Raw genomic sequence first — 27,436 nt, 5'->3', positions numbered from 1 at the left:
CATAGCGATAGCTTTACAGGCTATAAAAGCAAACACCACTAGAGGGCACCCTCTGCATGGTGCAAACAGCTATTTGCTAAATTCTGACTTCTGCTAAATGATGGACCTTACGCCCAAGTGTGCAAATAAGTACAGTCAGAATGGTGGCAGCAGTGCTGTGTTTTCCAAATTCGGAAACATGTCAAGGAATGTGATGCCACTTCTTAGATCTATTAGTTTTTTTTAAACACAGTACTAGAAGTGAGCTGTCATTCTATGCATCTTTTTGTCTATTCATAATAATAAAAGATGATACACGATCAATCTCTTGGTTGGCCGGCTCAGTTTGGCACATTTTAGAGCAAAAGAATAGGTGGGTTGAAAAACAAACTCCGTACGTATGGTAGTTTAGGAAGATGGTACATGAGCCATTGATGCACACTCATTCCGCAATCCACTTGGAAGAAAACCCTTTTTTGTGATGCAATTAACCATAACTACTGAGGAAATACAAAATAAAAAAAATCCTTCCAGTAGCACCTTAAAGACCAACTAAGTTAGTTCTTGGTATGAGCTTTCGTGTGCATGCACACTTCTTCAGATACACAGGAAATGCAGGAAATGAGGAAATACAATTAGAAATGGCAAGGTATTCTTAAAGGTGTCCCATTGTCTTGAGACGAGGGCTCTTGGCTACCCCGCACATTGCTCAAGTGGGAATTGAGCCCTGAATGTTACACCTTGTTTCCCAACCTAAATCTTAATGGCTTGTCTTGTAGATAGTCTTGCAACAGGGGATGGTGTGTGTGTTTTAATAAGTCTTTTTTTAAAAAAAGTATTTTCATACTATTCAATCACATTCCAAGGGTGGTTTACAAGAAGAATAAGAAGAAAAAGTAAAGTAAAGGTTGCAAAATTGTAAAAAGCACAGAACTATCAACGGGATTAAAACTGGATCTAAAAAAGCTTTGGAAATTTAAAAAGAAAAGCCTTTGTCATAAATAAGGCCAGTGGTTCTCAAACTTTTTTTCCTCAGCCATACTTTCAGAATAAAACTTTGCTTGTGCCACACCATATATATTTTTTAATAGAACATGACTACTTTATATTATAATCATGGGACACCCAGAAAGGATAGAACGATAGAACAATGCAGCCACATAAGAGCATGAATCATTCCCAAAATAGAATAATGATTGTCCTTGAATCTTCCCACCACACTTGCCACCCTCTCCTGCCACACTCTTTGAGAACCATTGAATTAGATATTCAACAAATCTCTCTGGGGAGAGTGCTCCGCAACTGGGGTGTCACCACTGAGAAGGCCCTCTTTTCAGTGTAGGCCTGGGATCATAAGGAGACTGTTGATCCTTCAAGTAACTTGGTCATATGATGTGAAGTTAATTGCTGGCTCACATTATCAATCCGTTGCCGTCCTCATTAAAAATGGAGCGACTTGTCCCTTCTTGAGAAATTAAAGGGCAGCAGATTGCAAAACGGGGACAACGAGAACAAGAGCAGAACCTCAGTTGAAGACGTGGTGAGAAAGGGGGAAAAGCACAGCGTCCTTACAAACAATGGCAAGCCTAATTAAAGAGGGTTAGTTCAGCTACCCCTTCATTAAAAGAGGGCAAAATAAAAGGTGCCCCGTAAATCAGTGTTAGCCAGGTCAGCCAAGTAGGTTAAAAATGAGTTGCTTGTTGAGCACCAGTACCTTGACATCTGTATCATTTGGAGCAGACTAGATCCCGCAAGAAACCCGGGCTCTCTCTTCCCACCTCAGCAAAGGAAAGAGGTATTTCTTGGGATCAGGTAGGAGACTTTTGCTGCTGGTGCTGCTGTGCATGTGTACATCTTGCATCAAGGGTTCATTGTTGCTCGTCTTGGTATTTGGTGATAATGCTATTGTGTTACCTAGCCTGGCTTTGTGAAAGCTAGCTTGCTGTCCACTTTGCATCTTTTCCAGATGGGGGAACCGAGGATGTCACGAGAGACAAGATAGGGGGAATGATAAAAAGTTCACGAAGTTATTCATGGTGCAGAGGGATGGATCAGATAGATCAGAAAAAAATGGATACGTTTTTCTCCTCATCATAATAGAACCTGAGCTCACCTAGTGATGCTGAATGGACTTAGGAACTTAGAAAACTGCCCTATACCATTGGTAGCTCAGTATTGCCTACACAGACTGGCAGCAGCTCTGCAGGGTTTTGGACAGGGGTGTCACCTAGAGATGCTGAGGACTGAAACCAGCTAGGACTTCCTACGTGAAAAGCAGATGCAACCCCTGAGCCGCATGGTCCATCCCTTATGAAATGGCCAGAACAGACAAATGGGAGTGCTTTTTCACCAAGAACAAGGTTAAAACTAGGAAATTTGTTGTGGTGATGGCTACCAACGTAGATGGCTTTAAAAGGGGATTGGGCACATTTACAGGATCTGAGGTAGCTAGTGGCTACTAACCATGCCTTTGAATACCAGCCCCTGAGGAACAATAGTGGGAGAGCGTTAGTTGCTTATGGCCTTCCCATAAATATCTGGCTGACCATTGTGGTATATAGGATGTAGGCCTTTGGCTGTATCCAGCAGAGTCTTAGGCCACCCAGGGCTGCCCAGAACAGTAGAGTGGTACCTTGGGTTAAGAACTTAATTTGTTCTGGAGGTCCGTTCTTAACCTGAAACTGTTCTTAACCTGAGACACCACTTTAGCTAATGGGTCTTCCTGCTGCCGCCGCACTGCTGCATCTTGATTTCTGTTCTCATCCTGAAGCAAAGTTCTTAACCCGAGGTACTATTTCTGGGTTAGTGGAGTCTGTAACCTGAAGCGTCTGTAACCTGAGGTACCACTGTACTGTGATTTGGGCAATGTTTGTTTAGGGTTGACTAGAAGAGGACCGACTCTTGACTACAATAGGACAGGAAAGAGAATGTCTCTCTATGGAAACCCATGCTTTTTATGCAGAAGGCTCCAGGTTCAGATTTTGGCATTCAGCAGCAGGTGATGGGAAACGCCTCTGCCAGGTGAGCCCGGAAAGCCACTGATAGCTAGATTAGGGAATATTGGGGGAGATGGGCATGCAATAGCTTCTGCCCATTTCACTTTTGACCTATTATTGGGCAAAATGAAAGTTTTGCTTGCCCCACCAAATGGGATGGGAAGCTGGGCAGTGATAAATGTCACCTTTGGCTTCTGATCCCAATTCAATGTATTAGGTTATTCTGGATAGCAAAGGATCCGTCATTTTGATGGGATGTATGTTAGTGGAGGACCAAGCGCCAAGTGTATGTATGGGGTAAATACATTGCTGTATGTATATATGTGCGCGCGTGCGCGTGCACACACACACACTGCAGGGGTCACCAACCTTTTTGGGGTCAGTTGGCACGTTTGGAATTTGGAAGGAGTGCCCTGGGGTTCCAGTCACAAAATGGCTGCCGTGGGAACATGGCATAACACAAAATGGCCCTTCTGGGGATGTGGCTGCCATAGGAAGTACTTTAGGCCCCAGATATAGAGGCATATAAGCACCTTCTCCAGATTGCAGCTACCCAAAGGTGTCCTGTGCTTGCAGCAGGTCAGCAAAGCAGGACCTGCATTTAAATGCTTGGCTTATCAGTGGCGGCTTGTGTCCATGTAGACTGGACAGGAAGGCACCTTCGATCCAAAGCCAATGGCAGGCTGAGTCAGCTAATTCTAGTTTTGCACCCCCTCCCTGACAGCCAGTGCCACCCCGGGCCAGCCCAAGACTTTTGGGCACCTGAGGCAAACCACAAAATGGCGTCCCTCTTCTGTCAGGGAAGAAGGGGTGAGTGAAGATCTACATCGGGAACAAGCGGTGAAATAAAGATCCACATTGAGATCTGCTTCCCTCATGGATCCTGCTGCCCAAGGCAGTTGCCTAATGGGTGGGCCGGCCCTCGTGCCATCCCCTGGACTGGTTGTATGTAAGGAGAAAGTCAGGTGAGGGCTGGCTGAGGGATGACAGAGCTTGTTGCGGCAGTGCCCCATTTTCCCTGATGGACCAGCCTCCACTGCATCCGACCCCTCTGTCACTGCCTGCTCAACCCACATTCTCAGCTCTCCAATTTTACCACGTCTGTGAGCCTTTGGAGAGCTAAGAAAAAGGAGTGACCTCTGCTTTACGAAGAGTTTCTGGGTAATATACTGGTCACCATTCTAGGGTGCATTGCTTGACCAGACTGGTAGTGGTAAGGGGGAAGCTGGAATAGGGAGAGATAAGAGAGGCCTTTTCTACAATGTATATCTCAGAGCTTTCACCAGAGGCAGAGATTTGCATTCGTCACCAGCCACAGCAATTTATGTACAGATTGCATTCATAACAATTTGACGGGTTGAATTTAAAACTGTACAAGTTAAGGCTCAGGGAGCCCCTCTAGCGGCCATTCCGTTAATGGCACCTGAGGGGCTGATCAGAAGTCACAGCCAAGCTTCCTTCAATATGCTCTTCAATATGCTTTAAAGGGGGTGGTTGTAACCACCAATCAGGCGACCAGCAGTTGTGGCAGTCTCCTTTAAACTTGGTCGGGAGTCAATCACTCAACGACATTAGGATGTCAAGGGATTGATAAGTAGGTGGTCTTTTTTGCTTGCTGGGATCTAAGATCCCCGGCATGACCCACTGGGGTTGATGCCAGCTTTGGCCAACCAACCAACCAACCAACCAACCAACCTATGTACCTCTGGCTGCTAGCTCAGTGTTTTGTGTTGTTGGGTGGTTTGGGGTTTTTTTTGGCAAAAAATGAAGTGCTGGTATACTTATATCTTAACTGAAGTGCTGTGGGTGCCACCAGAAAATGGTTGCAACAGGCAGGAAAAGAAGAGGTGATGGCTGTTTGGTTAATACCATCACAAAAAATGCAAGGTGCTAGTTTATCTGGCAGTGGCAGAAAGGTCCGTCAAACCACAAATACAGTGGTACCTCTGGATGCTAATGGGATCCATTCCAGAGCCCCATTCGCATCCTGAAGCGAACACAACCCGCAAGTGTGTGTGTCATGATTCGCCGCTTCCGCGCATGCGCGTGATGTCATTTTGAGCGTCAGTGCATGTGCGAGAGGCGAAACCCAGAATTAACGCAATCTGTTACTTCTGGGTCGCTGCAGAGCGCAACCCAAAAAGGCTTAACCTATAGTGACTTCAACCGGAGGTATGGCTGTACTGTAGTTGGTATGTGGTTTAGGATAATATTATATCATCTGACAATTTTAAATCCTCCCCCAAAGTAGTATTTATCCATCTTAATACTTTCCTCCAAAAATTTGTAAGCTAAATGTTGGACATTGCATAAATATGTATTTCAAAGAAGCATTTTCCTGCAGCAGCATGTTGTCATAGTTAGTCCTTTTCTGCACAAACATAGCAGAGTCCGAGTTTGAAGCTATGTTGAACATACATCACTGCCACACTGGGTTATTATTTCAAAGTTAGACTCCAGTTGATTATTTATTTTATCAACTTTTATCTTTCTGTCTCTCCCCCTTTCTTTCTCCTTAAAGGGAGCTGCCTCCGCCATACACAGCTCGTCACCATGACAACCTTGACTCTGCATTCCATTACTCTGCTCCTGATTTTTTCAGTAGGTAAGAGTTTGTTAAGGGAAGAAAGCCTGCCCATTTAGCCCAGTGCTGTCCATGCTGAATGGGAGAAATCCTCAAGGGTTTCAGGCAGAGAGAAGCTTCTATCAGTCAATCTTCCAGCTCTACAATTCCATGATTCTATGAATCAATTAATTGATGTGCAAAGCAGAGGCTCTATGGCTGATGTACAGCCCTTCCCGAGTTCGGGAGCCATTTGGGAGCCGAGGTTTGACTGTATTTATTTCAATTGATTTGCCACTTTTTTCAACAAAAGAGAAGCAACTTGCGAAAGGTTCAAATATAATAAATATAATAATATAATAATATAATAATATAATAATATAATATAATAAATATAATAAATTGGAAATAAATCTGTTAAAAAACAACACTAAAAGTGTTCCTCCACAATGATCAGTTAACAAGAAAAAGCCAAACTTTTTTTTCGTTATCTAACAAAAAGATGAACGGTACCATAACGCATCTTAAAGCTTAAATCTTGTTCTTCGTCTTGGGCACAAAATGTATCGGGGTCCTTTTGCAATGGCGTGATATAAGCATTTTTTAAAAACCCTACACCTTGGGATGCTGGGGAAACCCAGCCAGATAGGCAGGGTATGTATGTATGTATGTATGTATGTATGTATGTATATATAAATAAATAAATAAATAAATATGGACTGAGCTGAGGCTGTCCTGTATGCCTGCACTGTGCATCAAAAGCTGCCTTGCCAAAGTGTTTTTCAGCCTTGTGTATCCCAGATGTTATTGGATTACAGCTCCCATTATCCCCGACTAATGGCTAAGCTGGCTGGAGATGATGAGAGCTGTAGTCCAGCAACATCTGGGGAACAAAGGTTGAAGAACACAGGACTACACTAAGAAACAGTAGCTCTCCAAGATTTCAAACTAACAGGTCCATTCATTTCAAGGGATGCCTGTCCAAGACCTAAATGGAGATTCCAGGGATTACACCTGGGACCTTCAGCATTGAAGGCAGATGCTCTGAAGGAGAGTCTCCACCCCCATCGTTCTGTCCAGACACTGAGGTCCAGCTCCGAGGGCCTTCTGGCGGTTCCCTCACTGTGAGAAGTGAGGTTACAGGGAACCAGGCAGAGGGCCTTCTCGGTAGTGGTGCCCGCCCTATGGAATGCCCTCTCATAATATGTCAAGGAAATAACCATCTGACTTTTAGAAGACATCTGAAGGCAGCCTTGTTTAGGGAAGTTTTTAATGTTTGATGTTTTATCGTGTTTTTAATATTTTAATTTAATAGGGACGCGGGTGGCGCTGTGGGTTAAACCACATGAGCCTAGGACTTGCCGATCCGAAGGTCGGCAGTTCGAATCCCCATGGCGGGGTGAGCTCCTGTTGCTCGGTCCCTGCTCCTGCCAACCTAGCAGTTTGAAAGCACATCGAAGTGCAAGTAGATAAATAGGTACCGCTCCGGCGGGATGGTAAACGGCGTTTCCGTGCACTGCTCTGGTTTGCCAGAAGCGGCTTAGTCATGCTGGCCACATGACCCGGAAGCTGTACGCCAGCTCCCTTGGCCAGTAAAGCGAGATGAGCACCGCAACCCCAGAGTCGGCCATGACTGGACCCTAATGGTCAGGGGTCCCTTTACCTTTACCTAATACTCTGTTGGGAGCTGCCCAGAGTGGCTGGGGAAACTCAGTCAGATGGGCAAGGTATAAATAATGAATTGTTTTTATTTTTATGTTCTACTACTGAACTATGGACCTTCTCTGAAGAGAAGTGTGCTTGGAATAGTTCAAGGAGAACTGACCTAAGGAGGGTGTGCTTGGGTTCATTCCATCCCCGCCCGCTGGCTGCCCTTCTATTGCCGTTCTATGGCCAAGTGGTGGAAGGAGCCCTGTTTGTCTTGGTCCTCCAGGTTCTATGTCCAGGTGCTGGTGGCAGCTCCTCCAACCCTTATCCTGAAGTCCACTTGCATACGCCAAGGTCTCTGCATCCTGACCTCTGCAGCGACCTGCATGGTGCGCATGCTTTTCAGCATCACATGCCACCACACATCTTTATTGGCATAAAAAAGCTGCCTCGTTCTTCCACCCCTTCTTTCATAGACCAACACCTGAGAGCGACTCCCTGTTTCCATGTAATGAGGTGCTGGGGGGAGGCTGGGTTGAGGAACACACCCAACGTGTACATTCTAGCCATGATGCTAGCTGTCCTGTTAAATGTGCTTTGCCTTTATAAAATTCATTATGCTTTCAAAAACAAAACAAAAAACCCAAGCACAGACGCCAACAACACAAGTAAGCCATAAAAACTGAAAGTGTTTTGATTCTGAACAAGATAAATAACATGATGCAGTGGAGTCTACACGAAGAAACACACATCTGGGCGTGTTTTTAGATGATTAGATAGGACTGCAAAGGTTTAATTGATTTATTCGCGTGACGATCGCTTAATTGCAGATTAAAATTCCTCCCCCCCCAGTTAGTCTGCCATGGAGGGACTTCTGCTGCACAAGATGCACAGATTAGTTTGGTTCCTTCTTCCCATCCTCTGTCATCCTGTGTCAGATTTTAATAGGATTCTCCCCCTCCAATGTTTTTTAAAGATAGCTTTTTCAAACTGGTTGCATTCAGGACTAGGGTGACACCCACAGCACACACTTCAAGCACTCTAATATCACTTTAACATTGGGAACTGTAGTTTGTTAAGCGTGATGGGCATTGCAGGTCCTAAGCACTGAAAATATTAGGGTGTCCCCCTCATGTAATTCAAAACGAGAACACTACTAAACCACAAGATAAAATGTCCGATTTTTGAATTGAGAATGAAAAAGTGGGGAGGAGTGTGTAGTGGAATGTAAGAATGTCTAACAAAGTTCTGTTTCCCCCAGCCATGATGACTAGAATCATAGAGTTGGAAGGGAACCCGAGGGTCATCTAGTCCAGCCCCCTGCGATGCAGGAATCTTTTGCCCCACATGGGACTTGAACCTATGACCTTGAAATTAAGAGTCTCATGCTCTACCAACTGAGCTATCCCATGATGGCTACTTGGATGCTTAATTTTTTATATACAGTGGTGCCTCGCAAGACGAAATTAATCCGTTCTGCGAGTCTCTTCGTCTTGTGGTTTTTTTGTCTTGCGAAGCAAGCCCATTAGCGGCTTAGCGGATTAGCGCTATTAGCGGCTTAGCGGGCTTAGCGCATCAGCTGATAAGTGGTTTAGCGGCTTAGCGGATCAGCTGATAAGCGGCTTAGCGGATCAGCTGTTAAGCGGCTTAGCGGGTTAGGATCAGCTGATAAGCGGCTTAGCGGCTTGGGAAAAGGGGGGGAGGGAAAAAACCCCGCAGGAACTCGCAAGACATTTTCGTCTTGCGAAGCAAGCCCATAGGAAATTCGTTTTGCGAAGCACCTCCAAAATGGAAAACCCTTTCGTCTAGCGGGTTTTCTGTCTTGCAAGGCATTTGTCTTGCGGGGCACCACTGTATATATATGTGTATATGTATATATTATATGTATATATATTATCTGTGTCAAATACTTTTTTAAAAATATTTTTGTGTGTGTGTCTGTGTCTATTGGGTAATCCAACACTGTTCTAAGAACTCTGGAGAAATCAGCAGGGATTTATCTACACATCAGTATGCTAACGGACCTTTCCTTTTCCTTTTCTAGTCCTGGCACAGGGCAGAAAGAAACCCAAAGGCTACCCATGTCCACCACATTCTCAGCCTTGGCAGGCTGCCATCTACAAATACTCCCGTTTCTACTGTGGAGCAAGCCTTCTCAACCAAAGATGGGTCCTTACCGCTGCTCACTGCAATCATGGGTAGGTGTACCTGTGAAATTATGCTTCCTTCTCTGTGTGTGTTGGCTCAGCATGGGAAATACAGGTATCATGGAATATGTGGCAAACTAGTATTTATTTGTTAAAATTCTAGACCGCCCTTCAACTGAGGATCACAGGGCAGTTTACGATAGAAAAACACCAAAGCACATACCATAGTAACAAATAATAACAATAAACCACGCGCGGTCTAAAAGGCCATAGTAAAGGTAAAGGGACCCCTGACCATTAGGTTTAGTCGTGACCAACTCTGGGGTTGAGGTGCTCATCTCGCTTTATTGGCCGAGGGAGCCGGCGTACAGCTTCCGGGTCATGTGGCCAGCAGGACTAAGCTGCTTCTGGAGAACCAGAGCAGCACACGGAAACGCCGTTTACCTTCGCGCTGGAGCGGTACCTATTTATCTACTTGCACTTTGACGTGCTTTCGAACTGCTAGGTTGGCAGGAGCAGGGACTGTGAAACAGGAGCTCACCCCGTCGCGGGGATTCGAACCGCCGACCTTCTGATCGGCAAGTCCTAGGCTCTCTGGTTTAACTCACAGCGCCACCCGCATCCCTCTAAAAGACCATAGTTTGTTTAATTAGCCAAAGGCCTAGGAGAAGAGGAATGTGTATTGCCTAGTGCCTAAAGATATGTAACAAGGGCGCCAGGCGAGCCTCCCTGGGGAGAGCATTCCACAATTGGGGAGCCACTGCAGAAAAGGCCCTGTTCTCGTGTTGCTGACCTCTGGATCTCTCATGAAGGAGACACACGAAGAAGGGCCTGTGATCATTATTGCAGGGTCCAGGGGCATATGGGGAGAGGGGTCCTTGAGGTATTGTGATACTGAGCTGCTTAAGGCTTTCTAGGACAAAACCAGCACTGAATTGGGCATTCCAACCTCTGCTTAATGAAGGAGAGTCCACAGCCTCCTGAGGGAGACTGTTCCACTGTCATACAGCTCTTACTGTCGGAAAGTTTTTTCCTGATGTTTAGTCTTGTAACTTGACTCCATTGGTTTGGGTCCTACCCTCCAGAGAAGAGGAAAATAAGCTTGTTCCCTTTTCCACGTGAGAGCCCTTGAGATATTTGAAGATGGTTTCCTCTCAGCCTCCTCTTTTCCAGCCTAAACATACCCAGCTCCTTCAACCGCTCCTCATAAGGCTTGGTTATTGTTGGTGTGCAAGTGGCCTCACCTACCCATTATTTATCTGTTCTTTCCTTTACAGAAACATCCATGTCCGGCTTGGAGATGATAATCTGAACGTCCTGGAGGGCACAGAACAGTTCTTGGCAGTGGAAAAAACAATCGTCCACCCCAAGTACAACCAGTCGTGCTATGACAATGACGTCATGCTGGTCAAACTGCTGAGCCCAGCTGTACTTAACCATTATGTGCAGCCCATAAGTCTGGCTACCCAGAGGGCAAGCTCTGGGGATATGTGCATGGTGTCAGGATGGGGCGGTCCTATCAATTTCCCAGGTATGTAAATGATGCTGTCCCAGAAAAGGCCTAGAAGAATCAACCTCAACCATACCCTGCCCACAGATAAAGAACTAAAGCTTCTGAAATGAACATCCAAAATAGTGAAGGCATCTGAAGGAGCTGTAGAAAGGACAATGCTCTCCCAGTAAGGGCGGTGCTATCCAGATTTATGGCGTACCTCTCCATATATATTCAGTTGTACCTTGGAAGTTGGACGGAATCCATTCCGGAAGTCCGTTCAACTTCCAAAATGTTCAGAAACCAAAGCACAGCTTCTGATTGGCTGCAGGAAGCTCCTGTAGCCAATCAGAAGCCGCAGAAGCCCCATTGGATGTTTGGGTTCCAAAGAACGTTCTCAAACCGGAACACTCACCTCTGGGTTTGCTGCGTTTGGGAGCCAAGGTACGACTGTATGCTGAAACTACCAGGGAACCAATTTTACAGCTTTTAGCACAGTGAAGTCCTACTATAGAGGATCAGGTTGCAGGTGAGAAATTAAATTCTTAATGTCTTCCTTCCCTGCACCAAAAACTCACCCCCCCCAATCCCACAAATTCAGTGAGATTAGTTGTTTGCTTGGGTTTCCCTTTCTACTTGATGCATTTGTTTTGTTTTGTTTAACTTGCACAGAGATTTGTAAATGGGAGAACAGTAAAAATGGGAACACCTCCTCACTAGGGACAGAAGTGAAATTAAGTTCGGTTCACATTTTAAAGCAAACTTACCTAATTGGCTAATTGGTGAAACACAGCTAGCCTTCAAAGTTTGCAAATTTTTGATGACCAAGCCCTCACCAATGTGTATATTAGAGGAAAGTGTTCATAAAAATGCCTTCATTTCTGAGAATGTAAAAACATGTATGATTTAGGGAAACTTGTTAGCAACCTTAGATAAAGGTAAAAAAGGTAAAGACGTTGTTTAAAAAAGAGCAGAGAAACAGAACTCTTCTTTTGGCATCCTCTCTTCTTGAAGCATGTAAATGTAATGAACTATGAGTAAAACCATAGGGATGCGGGTGGCGCTGTGGTCTAAATGACAGGGCTTGCCGATCGGAAGGTTGGCGGTTCAAACCCCCGTGATGGGGTGAGCTCCCATTGTTTGGTCCCTGCTCCTGCCAACCTAGTTTGAAAGCACGTCAAAGTACAAGTAGATAAATAGGTACCACTCCGGCGGGAAGGTAAACGGCGTTTCTGTGTGCTGCTCTGGTTTTGTCAGAAGCGGCATAGTCATGCTGGCCGCATGACCCAGAAGCTGTCTGCAGACACACGCTGGCTCCCTCAGCCAGTAAAGTGAGATGAGTGCCGCAACCCCAGAGTCATCCGTGACTGGACTTAACGGTCAGGGGTCCCTTTACCTTTACCTTTATGAGTAAAACCAATATTTCTCAAGATCCCAAACAACTTCTTGTTCTTGCCTCTAGGGACAGCTCAGTCAGCAGAGCATGAGACTCTTAAGCCCAAGGTCATGAGTTTGAGCCCCACATTTTGGGTAAAAGATTCCTGCAATGCGGGGGGTTAGATGACGCTTGCGGCCCCTTCCAACTCTACAATTCTTCTTCTTTCTTTAGAGCGAATTCCTCTGGTCCTTTACTGTGCAAATGTCAGGGTAATGTCTTGGGAGGAGTGCTCTGCCCTGTATCCTGGGAAGCTGAACACCGATATGATGTGTGCTGCTGCGATGGGAGGAGGCACTGACTCCTGTGAAGTAAGGGCCTTTTGTTGGAACACCACAATTGCCTTGCAGAACCAGATAACACATCCCTGTAAAGTGGATTAGGCTGAGATATAAGCCCTGTTCGGACATTCGATACCCATGGATACTGAACATGCGATGAGGCTCTCCAATAGGCACCCAACTAGCCACAGGCCCTGGGCTCCTTAGGTTGGAAGGGCAGGATAGAAATTTGATAAACAAAAGAAAGAAAACAAATAGATGCAAATATATGCATCGGCCAAGCCCCACGGCCAACCTGCCGTTGGGATCACTCTGTAGGGGGCCTATGCACGGCTGGATGTACATATTTAAGGGTCCCCTCTATAGGAATGTGAACACCTGTTCCCATGGAAAGAGCCCTATGTGCTCAAACCTGTATGAACATAGCCCCCTACAGTGTGACGCCAATTGCACATTGGCTGGGGGCTTGGCCAATGCATATGTTAACATGTATTTGCATTTGTTTGTTTTGTTTATCAAATTTCTATCCTGCCCTTCCAGTCAAAGGAGCCCAGGGCCTCTAGCTAGTCGGGTGCCCCTAACGGGAAAGAGCAATGGTCCCAACAACATTCAGTTCAATCCATGGTCAGTTCAATCCATTTTGGAACTTAAGTTGGCTGATAAACTAAAAAGTCTTGTTGTTGTTGTCTAGTCGTTTAGTCGTGTCCGACTCTTCGTGACCCCATGGACCAGAGCACACCAGGCACTCCTGTCTTCCACTGCCTCCCGCAGTTTGGTCAGACTCATGTTTGTGGCTTCGAGAACACTGTCCAACCAAGTCTTAACATCCAACTAATCTGATTTTGCTGGGTTTTGGATCAGATTTTGCTATTGTTGTGTTTTTGCCCTTTCAGCTCTACCTAGATTTAAAGTACATCAGTGTATTTCAATATTCACTATTCAGTGCCCCTTCTTGCTTTCGTGTCACTGTGTCCTATGTAATGTGTGCCGAAAAGTTCAAACTCTGCCCCAGAAGAGAGGCTACCAAACTTGTTGCTGGACTCCAGCTCCATCATCCTGGCCATGGGCTATACTAGCTAAGGCTGTAGTTGGGAGTCCCACAACATTTAGAGCCTTGGGTTCTTCAGCCATGCTATATATTGTGGAAACCCAAGATCTGTGGCCACAGTGAATTCTGAAAAATGATGCAATCTAATTATGTGCATAGGTAAGGGTTGATTCATCTATTGGGTTTTTTAAATGTCTAAAGTCAGTGGGTTTTTTTGGTTAAAGAAAAAAAACCCAACAAAAAGCTGAGAAGGTAGTACTCAAAATGGCTGCCACAGGTAGCAAAATAACAACAACAACAACAACAACAACAACAATATTAATAAGAGAGAGAGAAAGAAGTGGCAGTATTTTGTGCCACTGAGTACCATCACACACATTCAAAAGCACTGGTTCACGCCAGTGTGACCCAATATATCCAGTGGATTTTGGTGTGCTGAGCTTATCTTGCAAAATGGTTTAATGCTGCTCGTAACGTCTGACAGCCAGCAATTTCATAAATGGGTGCTGTTTCCGCCCACCCGCTGCCCTGCCCTCGTCCGTCTTGATGACTGGCATTTTCCTAATGGCAAATAATAAACACCCACAGGTTCTTTTGAACACTGGAAGGGTCAGCTGGAGAGGTCTGAAGGACTGTGTTTGGATGCCAGGCCTGAGGCTCACTTTCCCTGACCTATGGACTATGTTCCTATGCACTTACCTGGGAATTGCATCTCCTTGAACTTAGTGAGACTTCCTTCCATGCAAACGAGCCAATTCCTCGGGGCCAAGGTCCCTTCACCCCTCCCAATAAAATATTGGGGGGGGGGCACCTCCCCAAGTTGCCATTCAAATTGTGTGCGCGTGCTGCATCTTGTGCTCAATTATGTGGGGCAGGAGTTTCCTGCTCCCCTTGTTATATTCAAGTTGTCACCCCTGCTTCCATGTGAACATGCATAGGAAAGGGTGACATTCTTCAGCCTTGGATCCCCAGATGTCGTTGGACTACAACTCCAATCATCCATCATTATTGATTAAGATGCCTGGGGATGATGGGTTTTGTAGTCCAGTAACACCTGGGAACCCAAGGTTGAAGAACGCTGGGATAGGGCAATATATTTGTATATGATTACAGGAGTACAGTATTGGTGTATTTTTAGATGTTTTATCACTTGTGTGTTTAATACCCTGGGCTCCTTTGGGAGGAAAGAGTAGGGTTGCCATATTTCAAAAAGTAGCAACCAAGACACCCCCCAAAACCCATGATTTTTTCAATTGACTTGTCTAAGATCCAGGATAAATTGCCACCTTTCAGAAATCCCGCCCCACCACCCAGATGTCAATTCCGCCTTTGCAATTCTGGTAACGTCCAGACGTATGGCAGCCCTAGGAAGGAGGGGATCTAGTAATAATCAGAACAACCCTTCCTGGGTTAAAGAGATGTCTCTCTTGGTTGTCAATACAGGGTGACTCCGGGGGACCCCTTGTCTGCAACGGGAAGCTCCAGGGTCTGGTGTCTTGGGGTGACGTGCCCTGCAGCTCCAGCACCAAACCCGGGGTCTACATGGACATTTCCAGATACAGAGACTGGATCATTGAGACCATGTGTGATGACGACTGACTTGTTGTGGGGAAATCAGACCCGCCCCCCTCCTCATTTTGCTGAGATCCCAGAATAAACCATGAGGAACCCATGTTTCCTTCCTGCCCTCCATCCTTTTTCACTCAGGCCTGCTTCTTGCCTTCCCTTATTTGGATTGTAGCGCTATCTGCATTGCAGAGGGTTGGACCATTGGGATTCCTTCCAGCTCTACAATTCTACGATTCTGTTATCTCTCACTCACAAACTCTTTCGGTCTGCTCCCAAAGGAGAAGCACCAATAGCTTCCAAGCGGATCCTGACACGAGTTTCACACAGTGTATCTTAGGAACATAGGAAGCTGCCTTACGCAGAGGTCAGACCATTGGCTCACCTAGATCCATACACTCTACACGACTGGCAGCGGTCGTCTTGGGTTTCAGACTAAAATCTTTCCCAGCACCTCCTGTACTGTTTGGAGAAGGAATCCTTTGGGAAAAAATGAAAACCTTTGTCTGGGGAGGGAGAACATTTGTTAAGCGATATCTTCACGGGCACCTTTCACCTGCCATTTGTTCAGTTTTTGATTTTTTTAAATTTTAATGGCATTCTTCGCCCCCTTCATGACTTTCAGTGCACGGTTTATTCCTCTCATAGAAAATTTGCAACTCTATGGCTGCATTCAGAGCAGACCTATTCAAAATAATGGACGTGGCTTAGTTCCCATCTGCACTGCACTTCTGATATAATATTTTTTATTAATCTTTAATACAATTCCAATAAAAGCCACATTGTCACATTACCAAATTACAATAAAAAGAGAGAGAGAGAGAGCCAATTATTCAAAAACCAAATTAATCAATTTGAAATGACCTCCAGTGTACTTGATTTCAGGTTACAAAACTCTTATTTCTTCCTGCTTTCATAATCTTGATTAATCCAATAACAACACTTCTGATTTTAATCCTGCACTGCACTTCTGAAACAGTAAAGGTAAAGGTAAAGGGACCCCTGACCATTAGGTCCAGTTGCTGACAACTCTGGGGTTGCGGCGTTCATTTTGCTTCCGCCTCATGTGGCCAGCATGACTAAGCCACTTCTGGCGAACCAGAGCAGTGCACGGAAACGCCATTTATCTTCCCGCCAGAGCAGTACCTATTTGTCTACTTGCACTTTGACGTGCTTTCGAACTGCTAGGTAGGCAGGAGCAGGGACTGAGCAACGCGAGCTCACCCCGTCGCGGGGATTCGAACCGCTGACCTGCTGATCGGCAAGCCCTAGGCTCTGTGGTTTAACCCGCAGCGCCACCCACGTCCCTCTTCTGAAACAGTATCAAACCTTTTTAAACAGTCCTGGAAGATAGCTTGCTTAGCTTGTTGAGAGCTGTTAGGAGACCCCTGTTTCCCCCATTGGTGAATGAATGAATGAATGAGAGGGCAAGGACACACCCAGCTGGGCATTCAAGAAGTAGGGACCACTCCCAGTGCTGAAACTTATATTGTCCAGAGTTCTTGGTGTGTTTTTTTCTCGGGCATTCTAGAAGGGCATGAAGCAGGGCTGGTGAGGTGAATGTCCCGGGGGAAAATGTGTGGCTAAGGAGAGGGTGGTGCCTGGGCAAAGACTCGAGAGCCAGAAAAAGAGGCTTGGAGAAAAAGAGGCATTTGTTCCCCAGGCCTGAGGTTCTCCACCCCTGCCTTATGCTTTCCTGGAACCTTCTGCAATTTGTGATCTGCCTTCGGCACCTGGGGAAAGAGCCTCCCACACAGGACTGCCCCTAAGAGGGCCATCGTTAGTCTCAGCCTCAGCATGCGCCCAACCTCGTTGATCACTGGCCTGGTCGGCATGCATCCTTGTAGGCACAGAAAGCGGAAAAGGCATGGGATAATGTTTGTGCGTTGGGTGAGGGGGAGAGAACAAGGGAGATGCAGACTTGAGTTCATTTCTTATGCTTTATTTGTGTGCTTTGTCTCTGAGCTGGCGTCACCCGCGCTGTATCACCTCCCGGATCCAGCCGACGTAATTGCAGACCTTGGTATAGATACCTGGTTTCCCAGGCTGGCCGCACACCTCTGGACCCCAAGACACGATGCCCTGAAGTTCTTCGTTGCAGATGAGGGGTCCCCCAGAATCGCCCTGCACAGGGAGAAAATCCCACCCCCATGTGAAGTCTTAATAGAACATTTCATCATGTTGGCTAGAACTCAGGAACCTTGAGCTCAGGCTCTGTGATAATTCAAAATTTCCAAGGCTTTTACAAAGCCGCATTCCTAGGGGTCTTCGGGGAAAGCTTAACCATTTAACTGGTTTCTTCAAACCAGTTAAAATGAGTAGTATAGGTCTTTCTAGCTAGGTCATATGGTGTAGAGTCAATGTAGCAGTCTTTGGCCTAATTTCAAGTGACTTTTGCAAGCAATCTGTTCAGATCTTTGTTAAGAAGATGTGAGTGCCTGGAAAGAGCGAGAGAAAAGAAAGAAGGGGGGAGAGAGAGAGAGAAAGAAAGAGAAAGAAAGAAAGAAAGAAAGAAAGAAAGAAAGAAAGAAAGAAAGAAAGAAAGAGTGTCTTGTACACAATCATCATGTGGCACCTCCCTGTCAGATTACGTATCTCCAAATTTTGTCATGTGTACAAAAATGCATATACCAGAGCAAGGTGTACATATAAATGCATGTCTTAGTGAAAATACCATACAAAATGCACCACATTAGGGAAATGTGCTTTGCAAAAATGCTTATATTAGGCAACACTGCATACAAACATCAGCATTAAAAATGCTGATGACTGTTCTTGAAGATATTTATTTTCTAAGTCACGAGTTAATTTGAAAGTGTGGAGTACTGAACTTAAGAGTGGAAAAATTAGCAACTGAGTAAAACCGAAACTCACAGAAATACCTATCACCACCTTGAGGTTTGTAAAAGTACAAAAAAAAGACTTTATGGGGAAAACCTTGAAGGAAACAGAAACCCCGAACAAACCTCAAAACAGTTCGATGAAGATTGAGCATGCTCAGTGGCCACAGAATGTGCAATATCTGTTGCTGGAGGTGGGGCGGGCAGTGGAGAAGTGGAGAGAGTAAAATGGAATGGAGTATCCCAGGAGGGGACATGGCTGGCTGAAACCCTGAACTGGAGCAGTCCCACACCATCACATTTTGCTGCAGGTCCTGGCTATTGAAACTAAACATGAAGTGGCAGTTCCGGGGTGTTTAAACACAGAAAGGGTCTTTGTCTTAGCAGCTCACAGACGCTGTAACACAGCCATGGGCACACAAGCCTCTACTGTCCTCAGGCAGTTCTGGGCTTAAAACATCTTGCAAAATTAAGCAATTACATGAAAGTCACTTTGGAACAGACGGAAAGCAGGTGGCAAAAAGTACAGCCCAAGAAACAAGGATTAGAGACAATAAGGACCATAGCAGGAGACAGGCAAAATGTGAACAAGGTGCACTCCAGCTACTGTTGGACTCTCGGCTCTTGCTGAGTTTGGGGGGGGGGGAGGGCAATCTGGTGGTGGCAATAGTTGTGGGGGGAATGACAGCACAGGTGGGGCAGGGAGTGAATTGGGATGGGCTGCCCCAGTCATGGTGGCACAGGACTCTCGTCTTCCCAACCCCTCCGAGCTGCTCATTGCCTCATTTCACTCTGCCTAATGGCAGCGCTGGCTTGGAATGTTTATACTGTATTTTGAAAGTGACATGGGGGAAATAGTTTTAAAGGAGCCATTATGCCGATCCTGATTGTACCCTCTCCCATCCCAGGGGTGCCATCTCTAGGGTCATTTTACAATTAAAAAAATTAATTGTGGGTGCTCAGCACCCACACTGCAGGGCCCCCGACGCAACTTCCAGTGCCTCGCAAAGCCCCAGAAGTCACGTCTGAGGCCTTGCGAGACCTCAGAGATGCTGTCCAAGGCCTTGTGAGACCTTGGAACTGGATTTCCATAGCCGCCGGAAGTAAGGTTCTGAGGCTGTGGGGCGTGTGACGTAATAACAGCATGTCCTAACGTGACACCAGGACACCACGCTGGGCACCCATAACTTGGGGCCCAAATCAGCGCCTCTGTATCATACAATAATGCATTTTGCACACCATCTAGTTCAGGGGTCAGCAAACTTTTTCAGCCGTGGGCCAGTCCTCTGTCCCTCAGACCTTGTTGGGGACCAGACTATATTTTGGAGGAAAAAATGAACGAATTCCTATGCCCCACAAATAACCCAGAGATGCATTTTAAATAAAAGGACACATTCTACTCATATAAAAACACGCTGATTCCTAGCCCGTCCGCAGGCTGGATTTAGAAGGCGATTGGGCCGGATCCGGCCCCCGGGTCTTAGTGTGGCTAACCATGATCTAGTTGGACCCTAAGTTGCCTCTGAATTAAAGGATTTTCCTCACCTGGCAAGTGTCAGCACCCCCTTCCCTCACGCCAGCGCACAACATGTTTTCGGTGATGGCATCAGGATACACTGCCTCACACTCGCTCTGCGTGATGATGGGCAGATAAACACACTGCAGTTCTTCAGGGATGGTTGCTGTAGAGACGACAGTTACCAAGGTTAGGGGTCGCCAAACGTTTTGGACCAGTAGCACACTTGGAATTTTGCAAAAGGGTGGTGGGTGCCAGTCACAAAATGGCGCCCGCAGAAGCATGACAGGACACAAAGTTAGAGAGTGCACAGTCATTGCTGCTCCCTCTCAGGCAAGGCGACCATGGGAAGTCCGCTATGTGCTGCTGGTCCCAAATGTGGAAATAATGTAATAATGACCCGCCCCCCCCCCACACACACTCTCAATGATGGTGTTGCTATCTAAAAAATACCTGGAAGCATTCCCCAGTACTTGGGAAAATATACCACAGAGGCATTTCTCACATTTACACACACATACGTACCACAAATACAAAGCCATACATATATCTCCCCGCGCTCTCTGCCCAAGCAAACCCTTCCCTCTCTCTCACAAACCACACATACACAGAGATCATATATTTGAGGGCTGGGTGGTGAAACACTGTCCAAAAATCTGGACTTGCTGCTGCCAGTTAGTGTTGACACTACTGAGCTAGATAGGCAATTGGTCTGACAAGAAGGCCGCTTCCAAGAGAAGGGCTGTAGCTCCATGGTAGAGCATCTGCTTCACATGAAGAATGTCCCAGGTTCAATCTCCAGCTCCTGCCTGAAACCCTGGAGAGCTGCTGCCAGCCCGTGTAGGCACTATTAAGCTTTGTTGGCATTATTTGGCCTTTGCTTGCGTTCTTTGGAACATCGTTTGAATAAAGGGATCAAGATCGATTGCATGCTTTGCTTGATTCACACAACCCACATCTGTATGGTGGCAAAATCTTTCCGGCTGCTCCTATGGCCCCTCTATCACCTCTGCCTTAAAAATGTTAAAATATTTGAAGGCCCTACGTCTTGAGCTGCTGGTCCTGCCCCACCCTGTCACAAGGCACCGCGTTCCTGGAGCAACGCACTGACTGGCCACGTTGATGGGCTGGACACTGTCGGTGATGGCCGCTGGCGAGGAGAGCCTGATCAGCATGATGTCATTGTCCTTGCTGACGGAATCGTAGTTTGGGTGAGGCACGAGCTGGACCGCTCTCTTTTGCTGTACAGTGTCCTCCATGCGCAACATGTTGTGCACTCCCAGGCGCACGTAAGTGGTGCTGCAGGAGAGCAAGGCAAAAGGGGGTTACTTGGGAAATCTGTGAGAAAGAGAAATACAGTGGTACCTCGGGTTACATATGGTTCAGGTTACGGACGCTTCAGGTTACAGACTCCGCTAACCGAGAAATAGTACCTCGGGTTAAGAACTTTGCTTCAGGATGAGAACAGAAATTGTGCAGCGGTAGCGCAGCAGCAGCAGCAGGAGGCCCCATTAGCTAAATTGGTGCTTCAGGTTAAGAACAGTTTCAGGTTAAGAACGGACCTCCGGAACGAATTAAGTACCGTATTTTTTGCTCTATAATACTCACTTTTTTCCTCCTTAAAAGTAAGGGGAAATGTGTGTGCGTCCGATGGAGCGAATGCAGGCTGCACAGCTATCACAGAAGCCAGAACAGCAAGAGGGATTGCTGCTTTCACTGCGCAGCGATCCCTCTTGCTGTTCTGGCTTCTAAGATTCAGACTATTTCTTTTTCTTGTTTTCCTCCTCCAAAAACTAGCTGCGTCTTGTGGTCTGGTGCGTCTTATAGAGCAAAAAAATACGGTACTTAACCCAAGGTACCACTGTAGTTAAAAGTCTAGAGTGGCATGGTGTCATGGACTGGCTGGGGAACCCCCAAGGGAACCCCCAGGGGAACAAGGCTCAGAACCCAGGGATTGTTGGTGGGATGACGATGAATGGTCAGAGGGAAAGAGAGAGGAGACTGGGACAAGGAGGTGTTGGAAGCTGAAGAAGCAACAGGGTTCAGTGAGTGGGAAGAGGCTGTGGCAGAGAGCAGTGCAGAATGAGAGGCAGAAGCAGAGGCTGGAGAGGAGGAGTGCCAAGAGGCTGGTTGCTGAAGGAGCCAGGGAAATATCCCCTTCCTGAGGTGACCATCTCCCCTTCTCCTGGTCTCCCAGGAGGAGGAATGAAGAGGGCAGAGCAAAGAGAGACAAGATAAAGACACCTCAGGTTGCTGGGGAAGGACCCAAGGGAGGAGTCTTAGAGAGCAGTGGGAAGTTCTCACAACTGCCTCTGTGAAGCAAGACCTGGGAAGAGTTGCTGGAATCACTAGGCCTGTGCTATTTTAGTTTCTTTGAATAAAGCGTTAACTGACACAGGGTGTTTTATTGCTAGCCTGCTCCCGACTCCAGCTCCTGACAGCTGGGTGGGCAACTTGCCCTAATTTCATGTGGCCCTCAGTCTAATTTCATGCAGGTGACAGGAGGCTGGAGGAGAGGCTTCACACACGCCATACATTTAAATACAGTGGTACCTCTCGTTAAGTACTTAATTCGTTCCGGAGGTCCGTTCTTAACCTGAAGCACCACTTTAGCTATTGGGGCCTCCCGCTGCTGCCAAGCCACCGGAACACGATTTCTGTTCTCATCTTGAAGCAAAGTTCTTAACTGAGGTACTATTTCTGGGTTAGTGGAGTCTGTAACCTGAAGCGTATGTAACCTGAGGTATCACTGTACATTCTTTTAACCCTAAGGATCCTGGGGATTATAATTTATCAAGCACAGAGCTAGAATTCCCAGCAGCCTCAACCAATTACAGTTCCCAGGATTTTTGTGTGCGGGGAGGGAGACGTTATGTGCTTTAAATGTATGGTGTGTGCACTGCCCAAGAGTGAGAAGAGGTGGCAGAGAGAGGGGGTACTCCACCCACTTCTGGCTCTAGTCCCACCACCATCAACCACCAGCCCCTAACATAATATCTTCTAGAGAATGTAGCCCTTTGCAGTAAACAAAAGAAGCTTTTCATCCTAGTATAAAAGATGCCACCACTACTATCCATTTTCTCTTACAAGAACTGCCACAGCTAGAGCAAAGTTCATGGTGCAGTCTTGTGACCTGTTAACCACTTAGGCTGATGTTTCATTGTCTTCTGCAACATGGTCTTGCCTCAATCACTGTGGATTAGTGGCAAGTTCATTCTGCTTTAGTTTGTTACGTAATGCTTCCCCAATGCAACCACACTATCGCTGTCTGGAGGGGATATTGTCTAACAAAAGCAGGACAAATATGAATCCAGAACATCTGCGGCACAAAAAGTTGTGGGGCTTCAGCAGGAAGTTACAGGATATTCACTGACTGGAAGTGGAACTAGTGTGACTGTCCCAAACCTTTTGCAGGTGCTAACAGTACTGAGAGCTGGAGGGGCCCTTAGGCAGAAGAGGGGATTTTGCTAGAGGCAGTCTGTGTCAGGGGCTGGACTGAGGAGGAATGGTGAGGACCGCCCTCCTCCTCCTGAACCTTCTCCTGAACCTCCTTTCCTCCCAAGAACAGGAGGAAAGTATAGATTTAGAACAGTGGTTTGCAGAAGGGCATAGTTTAGAGGCTGCAGAGGGGAGGAGATGGGAAATATTGGGAGAGCAGCAAGAAGAAGAAGCACCAGGGAAGAGACAGCTAACAGACTCAGTGTCCCTTGAAAGCATTCCTGACCCCCCCTCCCAGAACAAGGCATGCCTTGAGATTAATAGAACAGAAAACTCAGAGGCAGAAAGCACAGATCAGCTGGCGCAGGGGTGACATATAATAGGAGACATGGAAGGGGTGGGACTTCACTCAGAGAAACGCCATTATCCTAGGTCGACTGCATTCCTTTGTCTCTCTCTCTGGGTGCATAGTGAATAAGTTACTTGGTAAGAAATGTTTTTTGTTTATCTACTTCTTGGCTGCCACCGTGGGAGGGATCAGATTCCCTGAAGCAGTCTGTTAGGTGAAAGAGGCAAAGGCGTACCCTGGGAGTCTGCAGTGTGCAGCGGTCAACACCCACTCCATGGTCACCAGAGCCCCGCTGCAATAGAACCGGTTCATGTCATAGATGGCTGCATGCCAAGGTTGGAAACCTTTCATGCATGCGGTTCCTCCAACGATTCGTGACGCTTCCTGCGCAGCCGCTGCAAATTGGGGTGGGGGTGGGGGTGGGGAGACAAGAACAGGGACAGTAAGAAAGGCTCTGCTGCGTCACCAGAGGCAAGGGTCCATCGAGCCCAGCATCCTGTTTCCCAGACAGTGGCCAATCAGATGCCTCTGGGATGCCCACCAGAAGAAGATGAAGACCATAGCTCTTTTCCATTGCTGCATCCCCAGCAACTGGTACCTAGAGATGCCTCTGAACTTGGAGCCTGCACACAGCTACCATGGCTAGTTGCATGCATAGATCATGGGATGGGAATCCAGGTATTGTTGGCCTCCGACGTCTATCAGAAGAACTGCCCACCTGGGCAGTTTTATTCTGTTAACCACCCTGAGATCTTATGATGAAGGGCAGTATATAAACCTAATTAATAATAATAATAATAATAATAATAATAATAATAATAATAATAACCACCTGATGTCACAATGACTTGTGATGCAAGGTGCTTACAAGCCCCAAAGTTGGGATGTCAAAGCCCCTTGCAGCAATCTGCTGCTAAAACAAACTTTCTCCCTATCCTTCTAATGGGGTTTCCATGCAAACCGCTTCCTGAATGAGGGAGGGATTTGCATGGAATGCTGCTGAACTGAGCAGGATTTCACCCCCTGCTCACTAGCTGATGAGCAGGCGTTAAATCCTTCTCAGTTTGCCTGTGTGCCTCTGTGCCTTGCTGGCTGAGTGGATGGGCTGAGTGGACAGCTGATGGGTGGACTGGCATGGCTTGGGAAAAATGGTCTTATGGGCCAACGTAGACCCCCCCGGCAGGCCATGAATGGCCTGTGAGATAGAGGTTCCCCACCCTTGTTATATGGAAAGAGTGGGAAACCTCAGGGGTGTGTGTGTGTGTGTGTGTGTGTGTGTGTGTGAATGCAGCTCTGCAGCTCTCTCTATTTGGGCCTCAGGACTCCCCACAGGCCACACCTGCTTCCCAGCTGCACCCCTTCTCCACAGCCCACACTTCTCACTGGTCCTGCTTTGCACCCTTCTGGAATGTTCTGTCCTGCCTAGAAAATATCCTTGAACTCTGCCAATGCTTCTTGTTTACCTGGAGGAAGGACAGAGAGTGATGTGTGAGTAAACTAACATTTGTTGCTCCACCCACTTTTCCTTCTGGCCCCACCCACCAACCACTGCAATATGGCCCCCGGAAGGTAGCCTACAAGGCAGTGGCGTAGCGTGGGTTGTCAGCACCCGGGGCAAGGCAAGTAATTTGTGCCCCCTAACCCGTGGATTTGCGCCCCCTAACCCGTGGATTTGCGCCCCCTAACCCTAACCCCCAGATGTTGCGCCCGGTGTGGCCGGCCCCCCCTGCACCCCCCACGCGACGCCACTGCTACAAGGTAATGCAGCCCTGAGGCTCAGTGAAACAAGGTCCTAGGCTCAAATAGTGTGTCTCCAGGTAGGGCTGGGCGGCGCTCCTGCCTCAAATCCTGGAGAGCTGTTGCCAGTCAGTACTGACATTACTGATCTGACTTGGCATATCCTATGTACATCTGAGCAACATGCTTCATGTGCACTGTCATTTACCTGAGGTTGAAATCTCCATTTAGAACAGTGACTGGCTTTGGAAACATGTTTCTACACTCTTACCTCCTGACACCAACAGCAGTGCCAGTGAAACCATCTCCATGGCTGTCATGTCACTGCATGAGACCGTGAAGGGCCTGTCTGTCAGTAGACCTGCTGAGGAGACATGCAGAGCAAATGGTCACAGACAGCCAAGGTAGTATTTGTGGACAGTGGGTAATAGGTTACAATCACATTGTCCCACAAAGCTGCAACTCTGCCTGGTTGTCCAGGCAGTGGTATTTATAAAATTTCAAACAAAGCATTTCAATTTTCACCAATCATATACATCATTACCTCATTTCATGTTTAATACACATGCACCATAAGCAATGGCAATTTATGTTGATTAAGTTCTGATTCCCACCATGTTCTGTTACATTGTGTTAGTATGCATGTTGGGTAGCCATTTGCACCGTGTAGCAACTTACGTTCTAGCTTTGAGCTGTATCTTTGTGATTCACATATTAGCTGTATTTCTGCCCCAATAGGGGGGCGGGGGGCGGTTGTGTGTGTGGCAACGTGCAAAACCATCAGTTTCATAAAGTAAAAGGCTACCATAACTTCTCTATTAGAAGCAAACTCAAGGATTTACAGAGGTACACATTATCACATTTATTGTGGCCCTTTGGGCCACCACCACAGGTACAGTAGGAATGGGGAGCCAGTGGCTCTCCAGATATTATTGAACTCCTATTTCCACCAGCCCTTGCAGCCATTGGTAAGGGATGATGGGAGTTGTAGTCCAGCAATATAGTCACCATCCCTAGGATCCAGAGATACCTGAATTCACATTTCTGCCTAGGTGTGAAATTCACTGCGATACCTCAAGCCTCAATTGGAGAAGGACACCAATTGTTGGCAAAGCACACAATTTTCAGAGTTTAGAAAGCCTGTTTTAACTAGTTCAAGTCCAACATGTCGAAAAAGGAACGGATTCCAGATTCCCACCATCCCTTTACAAAGCAAACTAATTTGGTTCATGTTAAGTTCATAGTTCAAGGTCATCCAAATGATCCTTGACAATCCACCCCCCACCCCATTCAGGATGTTACAAGTCAGCTCTCCACATTTCCATATCAGTTTGTGAATTTTGTATGAACAAATCCTCACAAGAATTCAGCAGAATTTTAATGCAGACTTCTAATATACACGCGGGTGGTGCTGTGGTGCTGATCGGAAGGTCAGCGGTTCAACTCCCCACGATGTGGTGAGCGCCCATTGTTCAGTCCCAGCTCCTGCCAACCCAGCAGTTCGAAAGCACGTCAAAGTGCAAGTAGATAAATAGGTACCGCTCTGGCGGGAAGGTAAACGGCGTTTCCGTGCTCTGCTCTGGTTCGCCAGAAGCGGCTTAGTCATGCTGGCCATTTAGTCATGCTGGCCACATGACCCGGAAAAACTGTCTGCGGACAAACATCGGCTCCCTCGGCCAGTAAAGCAATTTCCCCTAATAGACACATTTTTGCAAAGCAATAGACCCCGATATTGCATTTTAATGTTATTTTTAAACTAGAAAGTGTGAACACTTTTTTGTGAACACCTTACCCCAGTATTTGCATTCTCTTACTTTACTAGAGAAGTGCGTTTCAAACTTTGGAAAAGTGTGAGTTTTGAAGTGCAAATCTATTAAGTTCACTTTTAAATGCCAACTGAATTGAATTTCCATCCAATTCCTAGGTACAATAGGAGCTGTTTTGTCTCACCTTCCTTTCACATTAAGGGAAGCAGTCATGGCTGCTGTCTGGAGTAAGTCACCCTGGAGTAAGTCAGAGGGCTTACATCTCTTTAAAAGGCAGGAAAGTGGGCAGTGTTTTACCAGGGATAGATACCAAGAAAGAGGATTTCTTTCTGGTAAATAAGAGACAATTGTGGCATATTGTCCATCATCACCCAGCTGTCATTCAGAGGCATGTTCTAGTCTATATGGGATTTTTTAAAAAATGTTTCTATAGTGCCGTTCATTGTGAACACTAAAATAGATTCACTTGCATATATTTCCCAGTTGGCTGGGGAACTCTGTGAGTCACAGGAAAATAGCCATCCTTTCAAAAGTGAAATCTCACATCACTTTTTTAAAACACACACACACACACACACACACACACACACACACTTCTTCTTGTGATAGGAAGAAATGGAAACTCAAGAAGAAGGG

At 46.5% G+C, this 27,436-nt stretch overlaps 2 protein-coding genes across 7 annotated transcripts; one reads left to right on the top strand and one right to left on the bottom strand.

Moving 5' to 3' along the window:
* Nucleotides 1-607: 607 nt before the first annotated feature.
* Nucleotides 608-15,280, top strand: LOC309537233 (kallikrein-15-like). 6 transcript variants are annotated; one of them, XM_082231934.1, is made up of 7 exons: nucleotides 3,322-3,899; nucleotides 4,221-4,836; nucleotides 5,497-5,576; nucleotides 9,230-9,383; nucleotides 10,610-10,863; nucleotides 12,434-12,570; nucleotides 15,032-15,280. In XM_082231934.1, the coding sequence occupies exons 2-7, from the start codon at nucleotides 4,826-4,828 to the stop codon at nucleotides 15,185-15,187; spliced, it is 792 nt and encodes a 263-aa protein (XP_082088060.1). In that variant the 5' UTR covers nucleotides 3,322-3,899; nucleotides 4,221-4,825; the 3' UTR covers nucleotides 15,188-15,280. The 6 variants fall into 6 exon arrangements, with proteins under 6 accessions (XP_082088063.1, XP_082088060.1, XP_082088062.1 ...); XM_082231936.1 differs by having other exon boundaries at nucleotides 5,497-5,580; XM_082231937.1 differs by lacking the exons at nucleotides 3,322-3,899; nucleotides 4,221-4,836 and adding an exon at nucleotides 608-3,000.
* Nucleotides 15,281-17,080: 1,800 nt separating this feature from the next.
* Nucleotides 17,081-25,741, bottom strand: LOC309537273 (trypsin-like). The gene is made up of 5 exons (XM_082232067.1): nucleotides 25,306-25,741; nucleotides 23,533-23,692; nucleotides 20,556-20,809; nucleotides 19,540-19,676; nucleotides 17,081-17,278 (listed from the first exon to the last, which is right to left on the bottom strand). Exons 1-5 carry the CDS (start codon nucleotides 25,352-25,354, stop codon nucleotides 17,126-17,128), a joined length of 753 nt encoding a protein of 250 aa, XP_082088193.1. The 5' UTR covers nucleotides 25,355-25,741; the 3' UTR covers nucleotides 17,081-17,125.
* Nucleotides 25,742-27,436: the final 1,695 nt, after the last annotated feature.

Source organism: Podarcis vaucheri (assembly GCF_965113315.1).
Source record: "Podarcis vaucheri genome assembly, chromosome: 7".
Lineage (NCBI taxonomy): Eukaryota > Metazoa > Chordata > Lepidosauria > Squamata > Lacertidae > Podarcis > Podarcis vaucheri.
This window is presented reverse-complemented; position numbering and strand designations above follow the sequence as displayed.